This window comes from Poecile atricapillus, chromosome 1, assembly GCF_030490865.1.
Source record: "Poecile atricapillus isolate bPoeAtr1 chromosome 1, bPoeAtr1.hap1, whole genome shotgun sequence".
Taxonomy (NCBI): Eukaryota; Metazoa; Chordata; class Aves; order Passeriformes; family Paridae; genus Poecile; species Poecile atricapillus.
Window position 1 is genome coordinate 95963942 of NC_081249.1, and position 19034 is coordinate 95982975.

General features: G+C 37.3%; 1 protein-coding gene across 9 annotated transcripts in view; it reads right to left on the reverse strand.

The window, feature by feature from the left end:
• ABI3BP (ABI family member 3 binding protein) overlaps positions 1–19034 on the reverse strand; it is a 139323-nt gene that overhangs the window by 65920 nt on the left and 54369 nt on the right. For 7 of the 9 annotated variants that reach the window (XM_058862679.1, XM_058862636.1, XM_058862645.1 and 4 more), the window contains exons 11-21: positions 16591–16671; positions 15220–15294; positions 12597–12662; positions 12026–12100; positions 10792–10860; positions 9299–9373; positions 7942–8001; positions 7509–7574; positions 5848–5922; positions 3875–3940; positions 3271–3345 (exon numbers count right to left, since the gene is read on the reverse strand). In XM_058862679.1, the coding sequence (XP_058718662.1) occupies positions 3271–3345; positions 3875–3940; positions 5848–5922; positions 7509–7574; positions 7942–8001; positions 9299–9373; positions 10792–10860; positions 12026–12100; positions 12597–12662; positions 15220–15294; positions 16591–16671 (783 nt within the window). The remainder of the gene's footprint in view (positions 1–3270; positions 3346–3874; positions 3941–5847; positions 5923–7508; positions 7575–7941; positions 8002–9298; positions 9374–10791; positions 10861–12025; positions 12101–12596; positions 12663–15219; positions 15295–16590; positions 16672–19034) is intronic. The other 2 variants (XM_058862698.1, XM_058862689.1) reach the window with 1 other exon arrangement.

Here is a 19034-nt window from a genome sequence, read left to right on the forward strand (position 1 = left end):
TAATATACAAGTTTCCATTCTGAACAGGTATGAAGTACTTTGGACAGACAGAATCTCATACTGACACTGGAAGACAAAGATAAGCAGCAAGAGGAGTCACATTTACTGCACTTTACTGCAATTAGCAAATAGATATGCAAATGACAACTGTGAATGCAAAGATCGGAATAAGAGTCCCTTCTCTTGTCTAAGAATATATTATTGAAAAAGAAAAACGTTTCTCATAAAAGCATAGAGCAAATTCCTAACACAAACAGATGATAGTCAAACAGTTTATCTAAGAAAAGGGAATCAAAGTTTGGAAACTGTCACCACACTTACAAGAACACAGTACAGAAAAAGAGCACAAATCTGATGGACCAACAAAGACAACATTTCAAACATGAAGTTCTTGTTCTGAAAGAACTCTGTTAGACTCCTCCAGTTTTAGCAAATAAAATCTTTCAAAAATACATCAAAAGTTTGTAGATTAGATTGATGGGGGGGTGGATGCAAAGGGTTTCAGAAATTTATCCCTTTACATCTGACTACACACTTCTCTGTGGCACAGGGCTATTTACTGTCCTCTGCATCTTCATTTTGTTTGCTGAAAAATGGGAATAATAAAGAGTTTGACTAATACATTTTCTGAATGTCTTCTCCTTGCCTACCACTGGTTTAAAGAAGTGTTCAACACAGCTGTTAAGATGGCAAATATAAAAGGAAGTACCTACTTGTTAGTGTACAGGGGGATACTATAGAACAATTACAAATATCTATAGAGGTCTGCAGTAGAAGACAAGGTTCAGAGTGTACCAAGAGAAAAAAATGAGAGTTCCTGTGTTCAGCATTAGATTTGTCCTATAGAGGAAGAAAATATGAAAGAAAGTCGCTTGATCATTTAGGAAACATGCAGAAAGCTGACAAACCTTTATCTCCCTAAATAATTTTCCCCCTAGAAAATTTCCATCTAGACTATCAAGTCTCAAGATGTTTTTTTTAAAAAGACTCCTAACCCGGACTTGTGTTTGCAATGTTCACTGTGCTACCTTGAATCTCCATCAAAGGATTTTGGTCATAGTATAAGAATCCTCTTTAATGAGAGATATGTTTGAATATTCTATGCAACCTCTGGATTTACAACTTGAGCACATATTAAGCTGCTTTCAACCCACAACTGAACATGAACAACATTTATAGAAAATAAATCCTTGAAGAGAATTTCCTGCACACCTCACTCTCTTTCTCCAACATTGTAACTGACCAGGATGATGTCTTAAACACCAATAACCACAGAAATACACTTCAGTAATAACAAAGTAAACAGAAAATAAAAAAGGCTATGACTTGAAGTAATACAACAGCTATCTGTATCATGATACAGTGCATATAGTAGAGAAATTAAAGTTTGGTTATAAGCCCCACAGTTACTCATGGTAAAATTATATTCCATTAAGTAATACATAATTAGTCAGTGGCAATCATGGGTAATACTACCAAATAGTACTGTAAAAGTGAACTCATAATTTGGAAAGAAGACAATAATCCAGTATTTTAAACATCATAGATACGGCCTTAAACAAAAATAGTACCTAATGCAGAATTTTTATCTTGCAGCTGCTCTTATCCCCAAAGTAAGGAACATCAACATCTCCCCAAAAGCATCCTGGGAACCCTTCTGATAATTCAAGAACACTCAGTTTGCAAAAAATTTCAATACCAGACTGAGCTGATGGTAGTTCCATGACTCCAGATGCTTTAGAGGGGAATTGTGAAACTGTCTGTGATTCATGAAGAGCTGCACAGAAAATCTGGATTTAAAGTGCCAAGGAATCTGACTGTTGCTGGGATAGCAAACACACAAGCTGTGCTGCTCAAGATGATGTCACTGCAAACACAAACAAGGTACTGCACACTTCAAAGTCCTTTCTGTATTATGTGAATAAGAAGACATGCAGCCCTACATGGTGACAAGAAGATCCAGTATCTGATGCCAGACAGAGCTCCTGTGAATCTTCTATACTTTCTGGAGTTTAAAGGTTTCTGATTACACCAACAGAAAGAAGAAATTCATACAAGTTGGTGCAAAAGATCAGTCTCTCAGTACCAAAAATGCTTTCTAGCTGCTGATCAAGAAGTGACAGATATAAAACTGTCCTTTAACAGGCTGGCCATTTAGACTTAGAAAAAAAATTTGTTCACAGCAGAAAAAAGGTGGCAAGTGGAAATGTGATGAAAGTTGAACCTAAACTACTTTTTGCTGCAAGGGAGTTTTGGCAACAACTTGAAATAGACTTTGGAGGAAATTGTTATTATTGAATGGATATTAAAGATTTCTTCTTGCAGGGAAGAAACAAGCCACTAAACGAAACAGAACCTTGAGCACTGATAATATTGCATTTGTTCTGTGTCCCATTTTGTAAGGTATTGGTAAGTTAGCTTATTTTATGAATTGAGGAAGTAGAAGAAGCCTAAAGGATAAATGTTGACAAGGAAGAACAGGAAAACAATATAGCTTATTACATATTATTAAGTGAAATTAATTTAAATGTCAATAAAATACCATCAATCCACCACTTCAGTTCCATGGGGGTCTGGTATAACAAGTTTCAAGGGGTGTCTGAAAGCATCAGATCTACCATGGAAGTGTCTGGTAAAGAGCAATTCGTTGCAAATATTTTCCTTAATTACAATGTTGTGCCTTTTATTTACAGAGTTCTACTCAAGCAATACAGCAATACAGGTGGCATTGTACATTTTTGTTTCTGTTAGTCTTGTGCCTATGCAGTCTCTCTTTCTCACAGCAAAATGTCTAATTTAATCACTGCTTTAAATATATTTTAATTAAAGTATTTAAGGGTCTATTCTCCACCATTTTGTACCCTATATGTTCATTGCAACTGTTACTGCTGTTTCTATGGAACTTACTTAACAGTTTCAACTTAGAATGGTTTCATTCAGGGATTTAAACAAAACTTAAATTACCTTTCACTCTACCCCTCTGCAGCACTGCAATTTAAAAAGAGAACTCAACTTTATGGAATAAGATGTGCTTATTAACACCAAACTCAGTAATATAGACCTGTAAATATACCAGGAATATAGGCCAAAATTAGAAGAGAATATTTGCTATTTCATGCAATATTTCCTAAATTAACCTGGTATTTGAGAGAGCAACTTAATTACGACAATTCTGAAGTTATTTTGAGTCAAACTTAACTAACAATATACCAATTTTTTGATTAAATTCTGGGGCAATTTCTATCTAAAGGTACATTTTTCAAGTATTACCAGGTGCAGCTGATGGCATTTCTCGGATGCCAGACGTTTCAGATCTTGAAGAAATGTGCTGACTTTCATCAAAAGCTGAAAGAAAATCTGGAGTTAAAATTAGAACTGGCTTCAGATCCCACAGTATTTGGCCAGTAGTTAGCTGTTGGGCAGTTCAAGACAACATTGATGTGAGATCAAGCAAGGTGACAGCAGCTGTAAAGATCAACTGAGAAATGAGGTGTTAGATGAACACTGAAGCTGGTGAGAAATGAAGGAGGGCCAATTCCAGTAGCTCATGTGAGGCACTCTTCTTCCCAGTGGCCTCTTTTAAAAAGTACTTACTCTTTGAAAGAAAACTGCAGCGACCAGAAGAAACCTAGAGGCAACAAAAGCTAGCAGAGGTCTATTTGTGGATTGTTATTCAGACACTGTGGGGAATTATTTTCCAGCTTAGATTGCACGAAATGGCTGAGTTGAGCAGGGGTGGGGGTGGAGTGTGGGGAGAAAGCCCAGCATCAAGCAGTCTTCGAAGCAACGTGTCTGAATGAACCTTGGCACTCCCCACAGCTGCTGGAAGGGATGGCAAGCAGTGGAAAAGCTAATGGAATTATAAGCTATTTACCCATCACGCTCCCTCTGGTTTCCATGGAGGGATGAGAAGTGCTTTTCAGGCCTGATCCCTGGGTAGCTAAGATCAAATATGAAAATAATCTTGAAGCAGTAAGTTAAATCAGCCTTTAGAAATGGTGATCTTCAGCCCTTAGCAGGTCCAAGGAACAAAAACTTATTTTAGATTTATTGTATACACACTTCTAATTGATATTTGTGGTAGCCTACTCCATTTTTGTCTCATGGGGTAATTTTTTTTTCTGGATATGTAACATTTAATCTTAAGCATTAGCTATTAGGCCAGCTGTCTGCATCTGATTTTAAAATTCTATCCAAAGCAACAGCTGACAGCAAACTTCTCCCTACACTTTAATTTGGATATCCCAGACAAGTTTTTTAAATAAGGAGTTGCAAATGCCCAACATTATTTTGATACAGCATGCACACAATTTTCACACAGGTGGTATCAAAACATTTTCCTACAAATTCATATTTTGGCCAAGAATCAGATTCTCCCTGCAACTGCACAAAGCTACTTTGATAGAAGCTGGACTGTTGAGACAGACCATTCTTTGCCAGAAAATGTCTTGAAATACTTTTATGTTTTATGGTTTTTTGTGACAATACATTAATACAAACACAAATGCAAAAACAAAATAAAAATCAGATTCTATCAGCCCTAACCATTTCCATTAAAGAAGTTATGCAGCCTAGAGCATGAAAGAAACATTTCTATGAGTAGTATTATATGAAAAAAGGAAGAGTGGGTACTCTTAATGTTAAGAACACTCATGATTTATTAAAGTGTAAGGCCAAGTAATAAGTAATCTAAGCATCCCAGTTCTTTAAATCAAGAGAGAAGGCTGTGGTAACTTGGTGAGAACAATCCTGCAGACAGCAGCAAAGTCATGCCTGATAAACTGCTAAAAGTTTTCTGTCTAGGGAAGATAGAAATGACCTTGGATAGATAGAGTTCTCAACTTCAAAAGAAAACAAAAATCTTGCGTTCATGCAGAGGCAAGATAACTGTCAGCACCACCCACCAAGTATTAGTACAGCTGTGTCGTGTTTGTGTTCAGTGTGAATTCTGCAATAGATAAAAGCTTCTCTAAATTTATCTGTAAAGAGAAGCTAAAAGAACACTGACCAAACTGTAACCAAATAAGACTAGAGAAAACACAAATAGTGTATGTATGCTGCAACTAGCTAATCTTCAGATGACAAACCATGTCAGTGCTCATTTTCCCAATTGCATTTGATCGGTCCCCAGAAAGAGAGTGACGTTTGATGCACTGATGTAATAAAATGTCACATGTTAAATCATGCTAGCATGAACAGAACCAAGGATGAGAACCTCACAGCAACCTTCTACTATTTTTTATGGCTATACTTTGGGAAAATCTCACGCTTAAATACAAATGCAAAAATTGTGCCTAAAACCTATATTCTTCATGAATATGTGGAGGGAAATAATAAATTATTAGCAGAAGTAACAGTAAAAATAGCTCTTAGGACCAAAATTCTGTACTGCAGCAGCCTTTTAAATATTAGAGACTACCTAAAAAAGTTATAACAGGAAACCAAAGTCCAACCAAAGAATCTCTTTAAAGGGTGTCTACTAGGTAAAGAAAAACATCTCCCCTGCCAAAGTTATCTGTTATGCTGATATCACAAAATTCATCAAAGCCTGTGAGTTTCCCCTTAAGTGCTAAATTCTGCCCCACTGACCACATCAGAACCCTTCACTAATACAATACTAGCCTGAAGGAGCTAGGTGGTATCAATATCACCTACTTGAGGTTAAAACTGCCAATTATACACTGGTTATTATTACAAATAACGTGAAGCCATAATGGACAAATGAAAGAGCGCTGGAGGCAACATTAAAAATACAGGAAACATAAAGACATGGGAATCCTACCATTTGAATATCAAGAAAAATCGTACCACTTCAATATCAAGAAAAATAAAATAAATGCCATTTACCAGTCTCTTGCTCTGACATTTTTGCAGATGTAGTAGTTTGGGGAGTTGAGGTAACATGAAGAAAGTCATGTGAGGCTGGAAAAAATGGTGGCTTATTATTTAAAAAATACATGAACCATCACACCACAGCATCACCTGCAACCATAGACTCAATGGTTTAGACCAAAAACAATAAATGGAAAACTATATTCTGCAAAATTAGAAGAATTTTAAAAAGAAAGAGGTTAATAGGCAGAGATGTGTAAAACTACACAAATATAATGCAAAAAATTAAACAGAATGACACAATGAATATAGGAATACGTAAAGAAATTCCCATGTGCTTAGAAGGAATGCAAGATTGAAAAAGTACAAGAACACTGGCCAAGAGGAGTCAAGGAGAAAGCAAATTTATGAGATGAAGATACTGGAAAAAACCCAATTTAAAAATTTGGCAAAAATAAAAGAACATAAAAAGTGATTCAGACAACATCACCAGGCAGGGAAACAGAAATTAATATCCTTAGCCCAGCCAAATTTATATGCCTTGTTATAAGTATCTGATTTCTCCAGTGTAAAAAACAAGAAAGCTCAGAAATTTACTTCAAGTAATGCAAAGTAGGGAATGTAAATTCCCTGGAAAAGATCCTGAAGTGTGTGAAATATCTCAGTTGATATGAAAGCAAGACTGCTCCAGAAAAAAGTGCCAAGGCACTTGATATTGCTCATTTCATTTTTAACTTGCACTCAGCTTCAGATTTTAGGCACATCAGCCTGCTCACATTTATTACCCCACTGGCCACAAAATACTGCAAGGACACAGGACTGGTCTTGCACACCTGCCACTGTGAAAGAAGCTGTTGCCACAAACACCTCCACCACTTTTGCCAAGTGCCATAGCCAATGACTGAATTAAATATGATTTGCACGTATGGCTCCATTTATATCTACATTGAAGGTTTAGCCCAACACAGGCACAAGAGAAGTAACAGGTTGGCTAAAAGCACAATATCCCTTGAGACACTGCTGCCTTGCATAGTTGTCAGATCTGCAAGAAATATTGTTAGTACCAGAGGCTGCCAATGTCTTAAACCATGAAGAAACATCCCAATATTCACCAAAAGCAGAAATGAGGTATCGATTTTAAAAAACATAACACAGCCTCAAAAGCAGCATCAGGGCAGAGCATTCTCACTTCCAGGTGAGGGCAATGTAAAGGCATGGACAGAAGAAAACCAGCTGCTTTGAAAGTCAGTGGTGAGGCCACCAAGAGACGCAGTCTTGCCCAAGGAATGCCTAGAGGGGGGCTGAACTACTGTGGTGTGTTCTTGTGCCAGGCCAGCCAAGTTTGACTCTTAGGAACACTGTTTGAATGCATCAGAAAAAGCACAATGAAGCAGGAGAATGGAGCTGAAGGCCAGGTGCAACAACGTGGTCTCTCTGCAGAGTGTCACATGCTTCCTGCAGAAAATGCTCATCAGCCGTGGGAAAAGCGTGGGATCAAACAACAGAATTGCAGAACCAGTGTGGCCAGTGCTCCAGCAAGCCAAGCTGCACCAACAAGTCTTCATCCTCTCCATGGAAGGTGACAAGACAAGGATGTGCGGTGGTTTGGGGTGGGAGGTGTGATGGGAAGTGAAAGAGATGGGAGACAATGGGAAAAGGAGGCTGTTGCTAGTTACCCATCACAGTTTGTTGAGTTGCCGGGGAGGAAGGAGTGCTGGACTTCGGCCTTGGTCTTCGAGGAGCTAAGATCAAACACAGAAAGCACCTTCAGGTCCTCACACAGGCTGCTGTCACACAGCTCACATGGAGACAGAGCTAGAAAGAGGGGACGTGGCCCTGCTTGGGCCAGGCTACCACGGCATGGCTTCACTGCCCATGGTGGCACCGCGCTGCCTTTCAGCTGGCACTGGCAGCCAAGGCACGAGAGGAAACCTAGAAATGGTTCCCCAGGAAATTTACAGGGAGAAGAATTTTTAGTAAGGAGCCAGAAGGGTCCAGCCACATCACTGACCCACTCTTTGGGACACCAGCACATCTGAACAGGCTCATCACCACAGAGCAGAGCATTGCCAAAGGAAGCAGTGAAGGAGGGAATCTCTGGCTATTTACCCTTCCTTGTGGTTCCCCGTGAAGCAGGCGAGGTCGATTCCAGGTCTGGTCTCTTGGTCGCTACAGACACAGAAATGATCTTCAGATACCCACTCAGCCCTGCCACAGCAGTGCAAGCAGCAGCAGCTCACAGCCCCATAAATGTCTGTATTTAGGGCCACGCGTGCCCTTTCCTGGCACTACCTTGTGACTCAAAGCCACAGTCAAGTGTTGTGTCGTGGTTGCAACCAACACAACACTCCCTGAGCCGCAGTAGCTCAATGGCTCTAGAGCAGCAGCAAAATGCCAAAATATCCAGTTCACCAAACTACTCCTTACATTTCCTTGACAGATTCTAACAGTTCTTGCAGATATAACATGGCAACTAAGAATCACACCTATGTATTTAGAATTCAAGATCTGATCTCACTTTTCCCTCTAATCAATAAAACCCTTCATTCTATGGGCCAGAAATTACTGTCCTTGGCACTAATAAAACACAGTGCAGAGAATTTATCCCTCTCTAGACACATGCTTGCAAGCACATGAAAAAGGTAAAATTTTCCACAGAATTCTAGCATATCTTACAACTTACCCTTGTACAACTCAACATCTCTTTGTACACTGAAGAACAAGCCCCCTTACTGATCTCCTCATACTCTGCTATCCTAATTTTGCACAGGGAGAATGAACAACCTAATATATAAACCAGTGCCAAATCTGGACTATGTGCACTCACTACCACTGTGCATATTTGCCCATTGTCTTGGGCTTGGTTTTAGGTTTAAGGGAGACAAGACTTGTTACAGCTAACAAACATACCCTTGGATGAAGGTGGTGGCAATAAGGAAAGAGTGCTGAGGATATTTTGATATTCTCAATCTTTGGAAATGAAAATCCACCTGTTCAGGTAGGTCTCTTTGACTTATCCTTTTCTAGCAACATTCAATGACTCACTAACCAAAGTGTTTGCACGCGCTTAAAAACAGTAGATAAATCTTTTTTCTGCCTGTTGGAGGAGCTTTTCCAATGTGTAGAAGGAGTTTAACACATTAACACATATTTAACCATTCGTAACAACGGGCCTCTACACACACACATATATATATATATGTATATAGACACCCATATATACAAACAATCCTTCACAAGAAAACCCAGACAAGCTAATTTTACCAACAGAAAAAAAATAATGTTATCGTTGTAATATTTTATTTCCAATGTCTCAAATGTTGCAGCAGACGCAACTAATTTCTCTCTCTCCAGCTTTATACAGAGAAAGTCAGATTAAACCCTCCATTTAGCAAAGCATTGCCGTGTCTTTTGAAAGACTGCTGAGTTGTGAGGAGAACTAGAGAGAAGACAGAGAAGATATTACCAGCTGAGATTGGTGGCATTTCTGGCATGCCAGCTGTTGTGAATCTTGAAGAAAGAGGCTTCCTTTCACCTAAATCTGGAAAGATAATCTTGTGTTAAAAGGCTTAATTGCCTCAGAGCTACCTGAATAACTAAGGACTTGGGGAACAGATGTTGCATTGTTAAAATGGAAGCAAAGGGAAAATGGCTTGCAAGTCAGCTGGGCATTACTCTGTCTCATGGACTGTTAGGCTGTTGTGAAAGTCAATGTGGAAACCAGGCGACCTAATTATTCATAGCAATGAGATTTCATATTTTTATCTAACAATCTTAGCACATAATGCATGGCAGAAAGTAAAAAAACACCTCTGGATCCAGCAAGTGGTCAGGGGGCCAGCCTTTTTATGGAAACATTACACAGAAATAAGAGTAAGTTTTTTATTCCCTCTCACAATTAAGTTTGCTCAGAACAGGAAAAAAGCCCCCAAAACTAAGAAAGGCAGGTTCCACAGCTAGGTATGTTAATAATGAGAAAACCAAACACAACCAGCTAAAGAGAACTCTCCTCTTTGCCTCTGATCCTCCATCTACAAAGATGAAGAATGAGTGCAGATGAGAATCTAGTTAACAACAGCAATACGCGTATGAATTACTGTGATGGTGACAACCACAGCAACGCAAAACCTCCAAATATAGCAGCAAGGATAAAAAAAAAAAAAAAGAAAACAAATTATATGAAACTTCAATGAAGTCAAATTATCAATTTTACCCCATGCCATTCTAACAGCTGAAGCTCTGTAGTATTATAGGCATGGATATTTCCAAATCAGTACTATCTCTAGCTGCTGTTTAAAAACAACCAAACCTGAGAAAAAAATTTGTGTAAGTAAATTAAGAAGGAACATCTGGTGGAGAGAAATTTTACTTTCCGCTACTCTGTAAAACATTTATTGCTTTTTACTTATTTATTTAAAAATAAACCTCCTTTGTCTATTTCAAATACTATCAGTAATTACTTAGCTGAAGATATTAACTTGGGCATCCTCACCTACCTAAGGCTACACAAAAAACAATCTATTCCCAAAGCTATAACTCAAAGTATAGCTTAGTTGGTAAGGTCTGGCCTTAGATGTGTTGACTTATTTTAAGACAATATGTAGGAAAAAATCACAGCCAACTGTATGTGAAAAATTGACAAAAATCTAATCACTGAAAAGCATGGTCTTGACTGGAACAGCCTTTAGCCCTGGAAAATTTAAATCTTTTCCTGACACATGTCTTTGATCAATACTGCATTATTCTGCAAGCCAGTTGCAGACTTGCTTTAAACTTGTGCTTTGCCTGATCATGGCAATGAGGATGCTGATACAGGAGTTGAAAAAATAAAATGTAGGGCAACACCCAAAGCAAGCAGTATGCAATAGCTGTCTGAAATCAACATGGAAACAGCAATGAACTTCTCATCACCAACCAATCAAAAGGGTATGCTTCTGAAAGAATATTATTATAATTTACCAGTGCCAGGTATTTCTGAGGATGTAAAAGTTTGGGGAGTAGAAATAACATGAAGAAAGTCATGTGAAGCTGGAAAATAAAAGCAAAAATAATGTTGTATTGTTTTGAAGTGACAAGAAACCTTCTGCAACAACATCATATTCCTTCATAAGCTGACAGAACTTCTGTGTAATATTTAACACATTATATTCCACAGACAGATGGAGTCTGAAATGTACAATAACTAAGCATGAATTGAAAATGATTTCCAAAAATATGCATTAATGCATAATGTATTTTATGACCAAATTGTTACCAGACTCACACAAAAAGTGGAAATACTGAGTTAAAAAGTGGAAATACAAGACTATTCAAAATAGGAGAACAAATTATGAATAAAAAGTAGCAAACTGTGACTGCATGGAAATTTTTTCCTAGGATCAGGAAGGAGGATATCCTGGTGTTAAAACTAGAGAAGGAAAAAGGGTGACAAAACAGGAACTGGACCAAATGAAACATAGAAGCTGCCTTTTGTCAGACATATGAACAGCTGATTGTTGTAATCTATTTCCCCCTTAGTAATAGATTTCCTTCAATGTTAATTTCTTCCAAAAACATATGTGTCAGGAATTACACTATTGGCATGTTAATGAAATGAAATCCTCCCAAGTGGCTCTCATTATTTCTTTCCTTCTTTTGGAAGACTGTCAGTTGCCCCAGGCAAATAACATCTCTAAATAAGAGAAACACATAATAGAAATTCTGTAAGGACCAACTAGAAAGCATCTGAATCTTCAGTGATATGTTTTTATAGTGCCAGTTTAGAAATCTGGGCAGAATTATGTCTATGTTTATACAGAAAAGCTAAAAGAAGAGCCATAGTTTCAAGATACGTTGGAATTTCTTCAGTTTCCATTCACCTCTTACAACTCAGAATCCTTCAGCAAATCAGGATATTCTTTTTATGAAACTCAGCTGTGGACAGTCCTATTTAAATTTGATATTTACAGTAAGTCAAATTTAATTTTAAAACTAAGAATTACATGCTGTTGCCAAACATGGAAAATCCCCCGAGCCACTAGTTTAGTATTTCACATAAAATGTCATAAAGAGATCTGACACTTGATGCAGCACTTTCATACCTCCAATTATTCGTAATTTATGTCAAAAGGAACAAACCATTTCATGAGGGGCACTACGTCTCCTCCAAAAATTCTCAATTGTCAGGAGGATTAACCTCATGAGAAACCATTACCGGATCGGGTTGGTTGCACTTCCATGGTACCAGACAGTTTGGATCCTGAAGAAACAGTCTGCTTTTCCTCAAAAGCTGAAAAAAGAATCTAAGCTTAAAATGCTGAGAGAGGTGTGATTTGATGGATTAGCATCAAACAGCTGAGTGAAGGCTGTGCATTTCCAGACAATGCTAATGCAAAGCTGAACAAGATGACAGATGGCCTCAAGTGTGATATGAGACAATGGCCCCAACAAGAGGAGGAGATGGCTGGAAAAACAGGTTTCTGGCCTTGAAATGCAAGTGCCACATGCTTGAAAGAACTCTTACCAGCAAGGAATTCTCTCTTATTAAATTTTCTGGGTAAGAGCTGCAGTTATGCCAAAAGAAAAAGAATGACGACAAGATACGGCAACACTGTCTTTAGGCAGCTTTTAAGCTGACAACAAATACATTTTTCAGGCAGTTACACAGACACAAGAATGGTGAATAAGCAGCTCTCTATGACTGTTGGTAGCCAAGATTAACATTTGCAGATCCACATGACTCCAAGATAATAAAAAAAACATCATGGAACTAATCTTCTAATTACCCTTTTCCATCTCTCTCGTTTCTGCAGAAGGTAGAGATATGGGTTTCAAGACTGGCCTCTGAGTAGCTAAGAGCAAACATGAAACAATTTTATCATTCCAAGACAGACTCTTCTGGCAAGTGATACAAAACCTAACTTCAGCTGTAACTAACAAGGTTTTTTTTGTTTGAAGGTCCCTTTGTTCCATTAATTTCTACCCCATTTGTATTTAGCATACCCTATCTAATCAAGCTGAATCCTTATTACTTAAGAGGATTTTATTCCCAGTAAGGCAGCTACAACCCAATATTAGATATTCACACCACTTGCAGGTCTCTAATCACTACTGCAATATGTATAACTATTTTTAAAGGAGTTGTAATGGCAAAAGATAAGAGTAGTACAATGAAATCAGAGAAATAATTCCTGAAGTTAGTAAATGACACCTACTATCTGTTATCTGTAATGAGGATTATTACAAAGACCTTCTGGCTTCTTTACTTTGAAGCATGGATAACCCAAAGTGTGCTTTAATGAAAATGGAGTCAAGATGGAACTGAGCACTCTTACCTAAAAGCCATCATGAACAAGCTTCCACCATATGCAGGTCTTGCACTACTGTCCTGCTACTGATCCTACTCAACTGTGTGTACTGGTCAGTAAGTATTTTTCTTTCTGTTAAAACCCCCATTCAAATAATTAGGGTTCATTTCTAGTACAGGAAATATGAATATATGCCAAAAAGTGAACAGACTCTTTTTCATACATTGGATCTGCTTTCCCATTTACTTTCAATCCACTTTGTCACATTAAAAACTGGATCCCAGGTTACTACTCTGGTATAGTTGGACTCAGCAGCTGGACCAGATGATCATTGTAGGTCCCTTGCAAACGGAACCATTCTATTCTATATTTATAGAGAAGAAAACACTACTAACAAAGCCATATGATTCACAGCTTTTGGCAAAATCTTCCATTGATCCACTTACATCCAGTAAGAACTACAAGAGATCTCCCAAAGGCATCAGAACATTGAAGGCATGTTCACAAAAATATCTTTTCATAAACATTTGGATTCAAAATATACTGACCACACAGGAAGTTTACAAAGCAGAGGAGAGATCTCCCTCCAGCACAATCAAGATAGAAAAATAAAGAAAAAATTCTTCAGGGTGACTAGGGCAGAATACAGATCAGGTGCAGCTGAAATTCATAAATTAAATTTTGCTTTCTTTGTTGGTTTTATGATAGCAGGTGATCAAGGCATGCAGGGGCACAGTGCAGAGAAATCTCCTCTGTATAACCACGCTCTGACTCTCACAGAATGTCTGACTTCAACAGTGACTTCATGGAGAGGACAGATGCTCCCTCTGACCCAATGGCTGGGCCTAGCCCCACATAATGAAATCCCACTTTTGCCAAGTGAAACTATTCTAAGGGAATGGAGGATGTGAGAACAAAACCATAATGAATACTTGAATGAAACACTTATTTTTTTCCTCAAATGTTGCTGTTATTCCACCTTTACCACTGAAACAAATATAGGATTAGTTTATTATTCTCTTATTTTTACAGAAAGAAAAAATACTTCACATCCCTAACAATTTTCAGTTTTTCAGTTACATTTATAGCAAATAAGTTCCTAAATCATTGTGTGTCTCTCTCTTTCCAATGCTGCTTCTAATTGGATTTAACCAAATGTCTTTCACTGCAGTGAAAACAAATGTCTGCTCCCATCCCTTCAAACATATCTGGAAAAGAGCTGTCAAAAAAATCTACCAAATGAAGAACAAATTGTGAAGATTATTTTCATGTTCTTGAGAATCTGCTTGAAATATGCATTTCAAGAACTATGAGGCATTTCTGGAAATTATTTTAAAATTTGGCAACCTACATTAAGCAAAAGTATGCCATCCTAATAAGCCAGCATTATTCTGAGACTTCCTGACTAATGCTTAATGAAATATAAATGAATCTGTTTCAAGGGCCCTCCAGGTAACTAGTGTAATACAGAGAGCAGCAACAAGCAATAGTTTTGGTAGAATGAGCTATTTATGACTAACACAGAGAAAACACAGGCCTGTTATGAAATCAAGGTCGTGAGGAAGGGAGACACAGGGTACAATGTAGAGGAGCAGAGGCATGAGATGAGAGATGGGACTAGGGTTAGCACTGGACACCTCCTGCCACAAACACCTCAACAAGGTCTGTTGTAAAAACTGTGCACTTGGAACTGGACAAAAATTAGTTTAGGATAACAACAAGGACAGAGAAATGATATCTACCGTTCACAAAATGTCCCCTATGTGGTGAGCTCACATCTGAGATATCTCCCAGCAGCAGAAAGAAAGAATGAAGGGAGGAAGAAGAAAATGTCCACACAAACATCATGTTCTTCTCAGCACAGGACTCCAGATACTCACAGCTTGATGAAATATCCCCACTTATCACCAACACAAGAATCAAAGTACCAAGCATAGGGCCCAGTTATGTAGTGAAAGGGCGTAAAAAGCACCACAGAAAGGGTACAGTATAAGAAATTTGTGCGTTACTCTTTTAATTACATTACTTGCCCTATTGGAGCAGACTCTGTGAAGATAATTTTTCACTAAAGTTTACTCGTATTTGAAAAGAAAGTAGTTACCAAGTTCTGTCAATGGACTTTTTGGAGCATCAGGGATTCTGGATCCAGAAGGAAGTAGCTGTATTTCGTTAGAAGCTATGATAAAAAAATAACCAAAACTTTACTTGATTAAAAATACTACAGAGCACAACATGGATTTATATTTGGCTTATGGACTACTCACTCCTGAAAATAATGATAATTAATAAAAAAGTAGTTCCAACCTAGAGAAAAACCACATAAATTATCACTTAAAAAAGGTTTGTGGATTATGAAGGAAGTCCTTTTTCTCCTAACTGTTAAACAAAGACCTATCAATCATGGGGATCTGGTAATGAACATCTTTCAGTAACTATAAGCACCTAGTTTAAAATTAATGATCCATCTTGAATAGTTTTCATATTTTAATCCTTGAAACATAGCAAAACCAAGGCATGTTGAGTATGGTTAAAAAAAGCTGATTAAAAGTTAAAATGAAATTAGATTGACTGTTGGTTTAGCTTCAGTAAATTCTGGAAATCTGCTGTCAAATTTAAATGAAAAAGAAAAAAGTGCAAGTAAGACATGAAGATGAACCAATAGGATTGTGCAAAATGCATTTATTGAGAAGCATTGGCAGTCCTCTTCATGGGAAGACCTGCATTTCAGTCCTGCAAACATTCCTGGTTCTTCCCTTTATCATACATCCTCCTGAATGCAGGCCAGCTGTGCTTTAGAAAAATCTAAGCAAAGTTTTTTAAAAAAATAGAATTAAGTACAGCTTTAAGTTTAGATTTGTCCTCAAAATTTTGCATGGCTCAGGGAAGAAAGTACAAGCAATAAAATCAACATTCAAGAATTTAGAATTCTGAATACCAGAACTAAATAGGTGCTACACCAAATCACAAAACTAACCATACAACATTGGGACAAAAAATGAAAAAAATCAGTAGTGCTTCTCTCTCCTTCAAGGCAAATACAATTATATCCCATCACATGCAATATAAAATCGTTCTTATTCATTGCTGTTAGTGTTACCTAAATGAACCTGTAATCAGAAGAAAATCAAGGAGGTAATTATTTAAATTCTACCACTGAGGTGAATTTTACAGATAGAAATTTTAAGTTATGTCAAACATGCAGATCACATAGACAGAAAGCATTAATTTGAAAAATAAAATTGAATCATGCAGTCAAATCTGTGGAAGCCACAGTTCAGCCAGAGCAAGTGCATCCTGCTTTATAACTCATTCCAGCATTAGTCACTGGAACCACAAAAGAAACCAGAATATTTTAATCAGGACTTCCTTTGGAACCAACACAAAAAGGATGCAGCAAGTAGTAGAAAAATTCTGCTGGAGATAAAAAAGCATTTAATGCAGAAAGAATGCAAAAAGCAGCAAAATTAGTTACCCGGTATATTTTGAGTTTGCACCAATTTGGGTTTAGGCGTTGATTTAAAATCTTCAGGTCCATGTGTTTTCTCAGCCTGAGCTAAAAGAAAGAAGCTTAATGTAATTTAAAATCCCTCTGAACTTTTCTTGATCTACTGCCCAAAACTTGATGCTTTTCTTATCACCACTGCATGTCATATGACTAGAATGATTTCTACAGCAGCTCAACTGCATCATGATTAGCATTTACTTATGTTTTCAGATGTGAAATCTATACGACATTTTGGATTTATTTTGCTGCAGTTTTATATTAACAAAAGAAAATATAAGTCATGAACAGCAAGGTTAAGGTCAGAAACTCACCCTGTACTTCTGTTACAGCCTCTTAAATTCATTGTAATTGAGTATAAACAAGATCCATTACATCACAAAGTTTATTTACAAATATTTTCCATGTTATTCTGAATGGTTTTTAATCCTTCTAATATAAAACTTTTCAGGAACATAATACTCACTTGTAATATCTCAGCTCTTTCAATTTTCTAGTAATTATAGATTTTAATTCCCATTCATTCTTCTAATTCTACATTTTTAGAGTAATACACGGGCAGTTTATAGAACAGCCATTAAATGTACCTAAACTGAATTGCTGGCCATATTTTAATATACCACAGCATAACTATACTCTGCCAGCTGTTTCACATAACAAATAATACCAGGAGTAAGTAAGTCAAGATCACTTCTTTCCTCTGCATCTTGCTGGAGATCCCAGAGGTGTTTAATCAGCCATAAAGTACTGAGAATCGAACATCTAAGATTGTAAAATGACAAAGCTTATGGATATGGAACACAGAATGGTAAGGTCTCAGCCTTGAATGCACAAGCACATTAATGCCCTCCACAGAGCAAACTGCACAAATTGCTATTTGGAAGAGATCTTGGCATCAATATGGCACTAAGTTTTAGTATTAATTTAATAAAAGGTGACTTTCTTTTTGAGCCACATTAAAGGACTCTTTGGCTTTTCCTGCATGCTCTCCAAGCTTTTCCCACAATCTACTTAATGTGGTTCAAGCAAGAGCTGATCGTGGAAGTTTATAAGCCTCTTATTCCATTTAGTGAAAAAAATGTTTCCCACATTCTAAATAGTGGGATTTCGATGCTATTACAGTTACAACAGTTACACTATTTTCTAGTTTGGAGTATGTGCCACAAAATCTGGAACTTTTACAGTTGCTGCCTTCTTAGGGCTCAGTTCAGCTTCTAAGTCAGTTACAGTGCTGTTACTCTCATCAGTGCAAGGATGATAACATAACATGTCCAGAATAAACACCATTTTAACAAATTTGCCTTAAAACATCCTTAGTATATGGGAAACCTAGAGTTTTGGAACTGTCTCATAATCTGAAGAGCAGGGAAACTGAATTCTGAATTCTTTGCTAGTTTAAAATCCCATAAGACTTTTCTTTCCTATAAAATTGGATTTTGTTTTGTGAAGATATGTAGAACCTCTTGAACCTGGTTGTACCTCAGGATCTTGAAAAGCTTTCAAGGAACATAGATATAGTTCATTGTCCAGAGAAGGTAGAGCAATTTCCCTGTTTGAAACTTGTGGGAGAGAATTCACTCATAAGAAACACTGAAGCAATAACTAACTACCTGTACCTCAGGAGCAGTCCAAAATCTAACATTTCTTATTGAGGGGCAATAATAAAAAAAAACCAAAAAACAAAAAACAAATACAAACAAATACAAAACTCATGATGTTTAGGATTTAGGGTTTTTAGAGGTCAGAGGGTTTACACTCATATGAAATGTATCTTATCTGATAAGATACAAGATAAAGCATGCCTAGAATTAGAACAAAACCAAGCTCTCCATTTTGCACAAAACATGGTAGGGATGACATGAAAATAAGAGACATTTTTGTTAAAGAAGATACAGGAAGAAGAAAGTTTAGGCTCTGAAAGCTAAATCAGAGAAAAGAGAAATGCCTCTGACTATTCCAGGGCAGCAGGCAAGCTAGGCCTATTGCACTTTTTCCAGGCTACCTACAAAGTAAAGCATGAACACAGCCAAGTTGTTCTATCATCACAGCATGGAATACAGCTAGAATGCACCTGGGAAATGCTTCTTAAACTGTTTCCTCTAATTTCTCTATACCCTCTTTTCATCTACATCTGGAATTAAGACATTCTGATGAAAGCATTAATCTCATTCCTGATATACCCTGTGAGCACAAGGGGAACTCTTCAGGGGGCAGAAGGAGGACAGGAGGAGCAGAACTCGAGAAACATGGCAACAAAGAAGTTCTTTCAACTGCACATTAATCCTAGCTAATGGATTCACAGGTGGCACTTTTCATTTCAAGCCTATTCTGTATTTCACAAATCTAATTAATTAAATTTGTAGAATAACCCTCTACATAATGAAATAACTAGGTTCTTTTTTTTATTTTTTTTA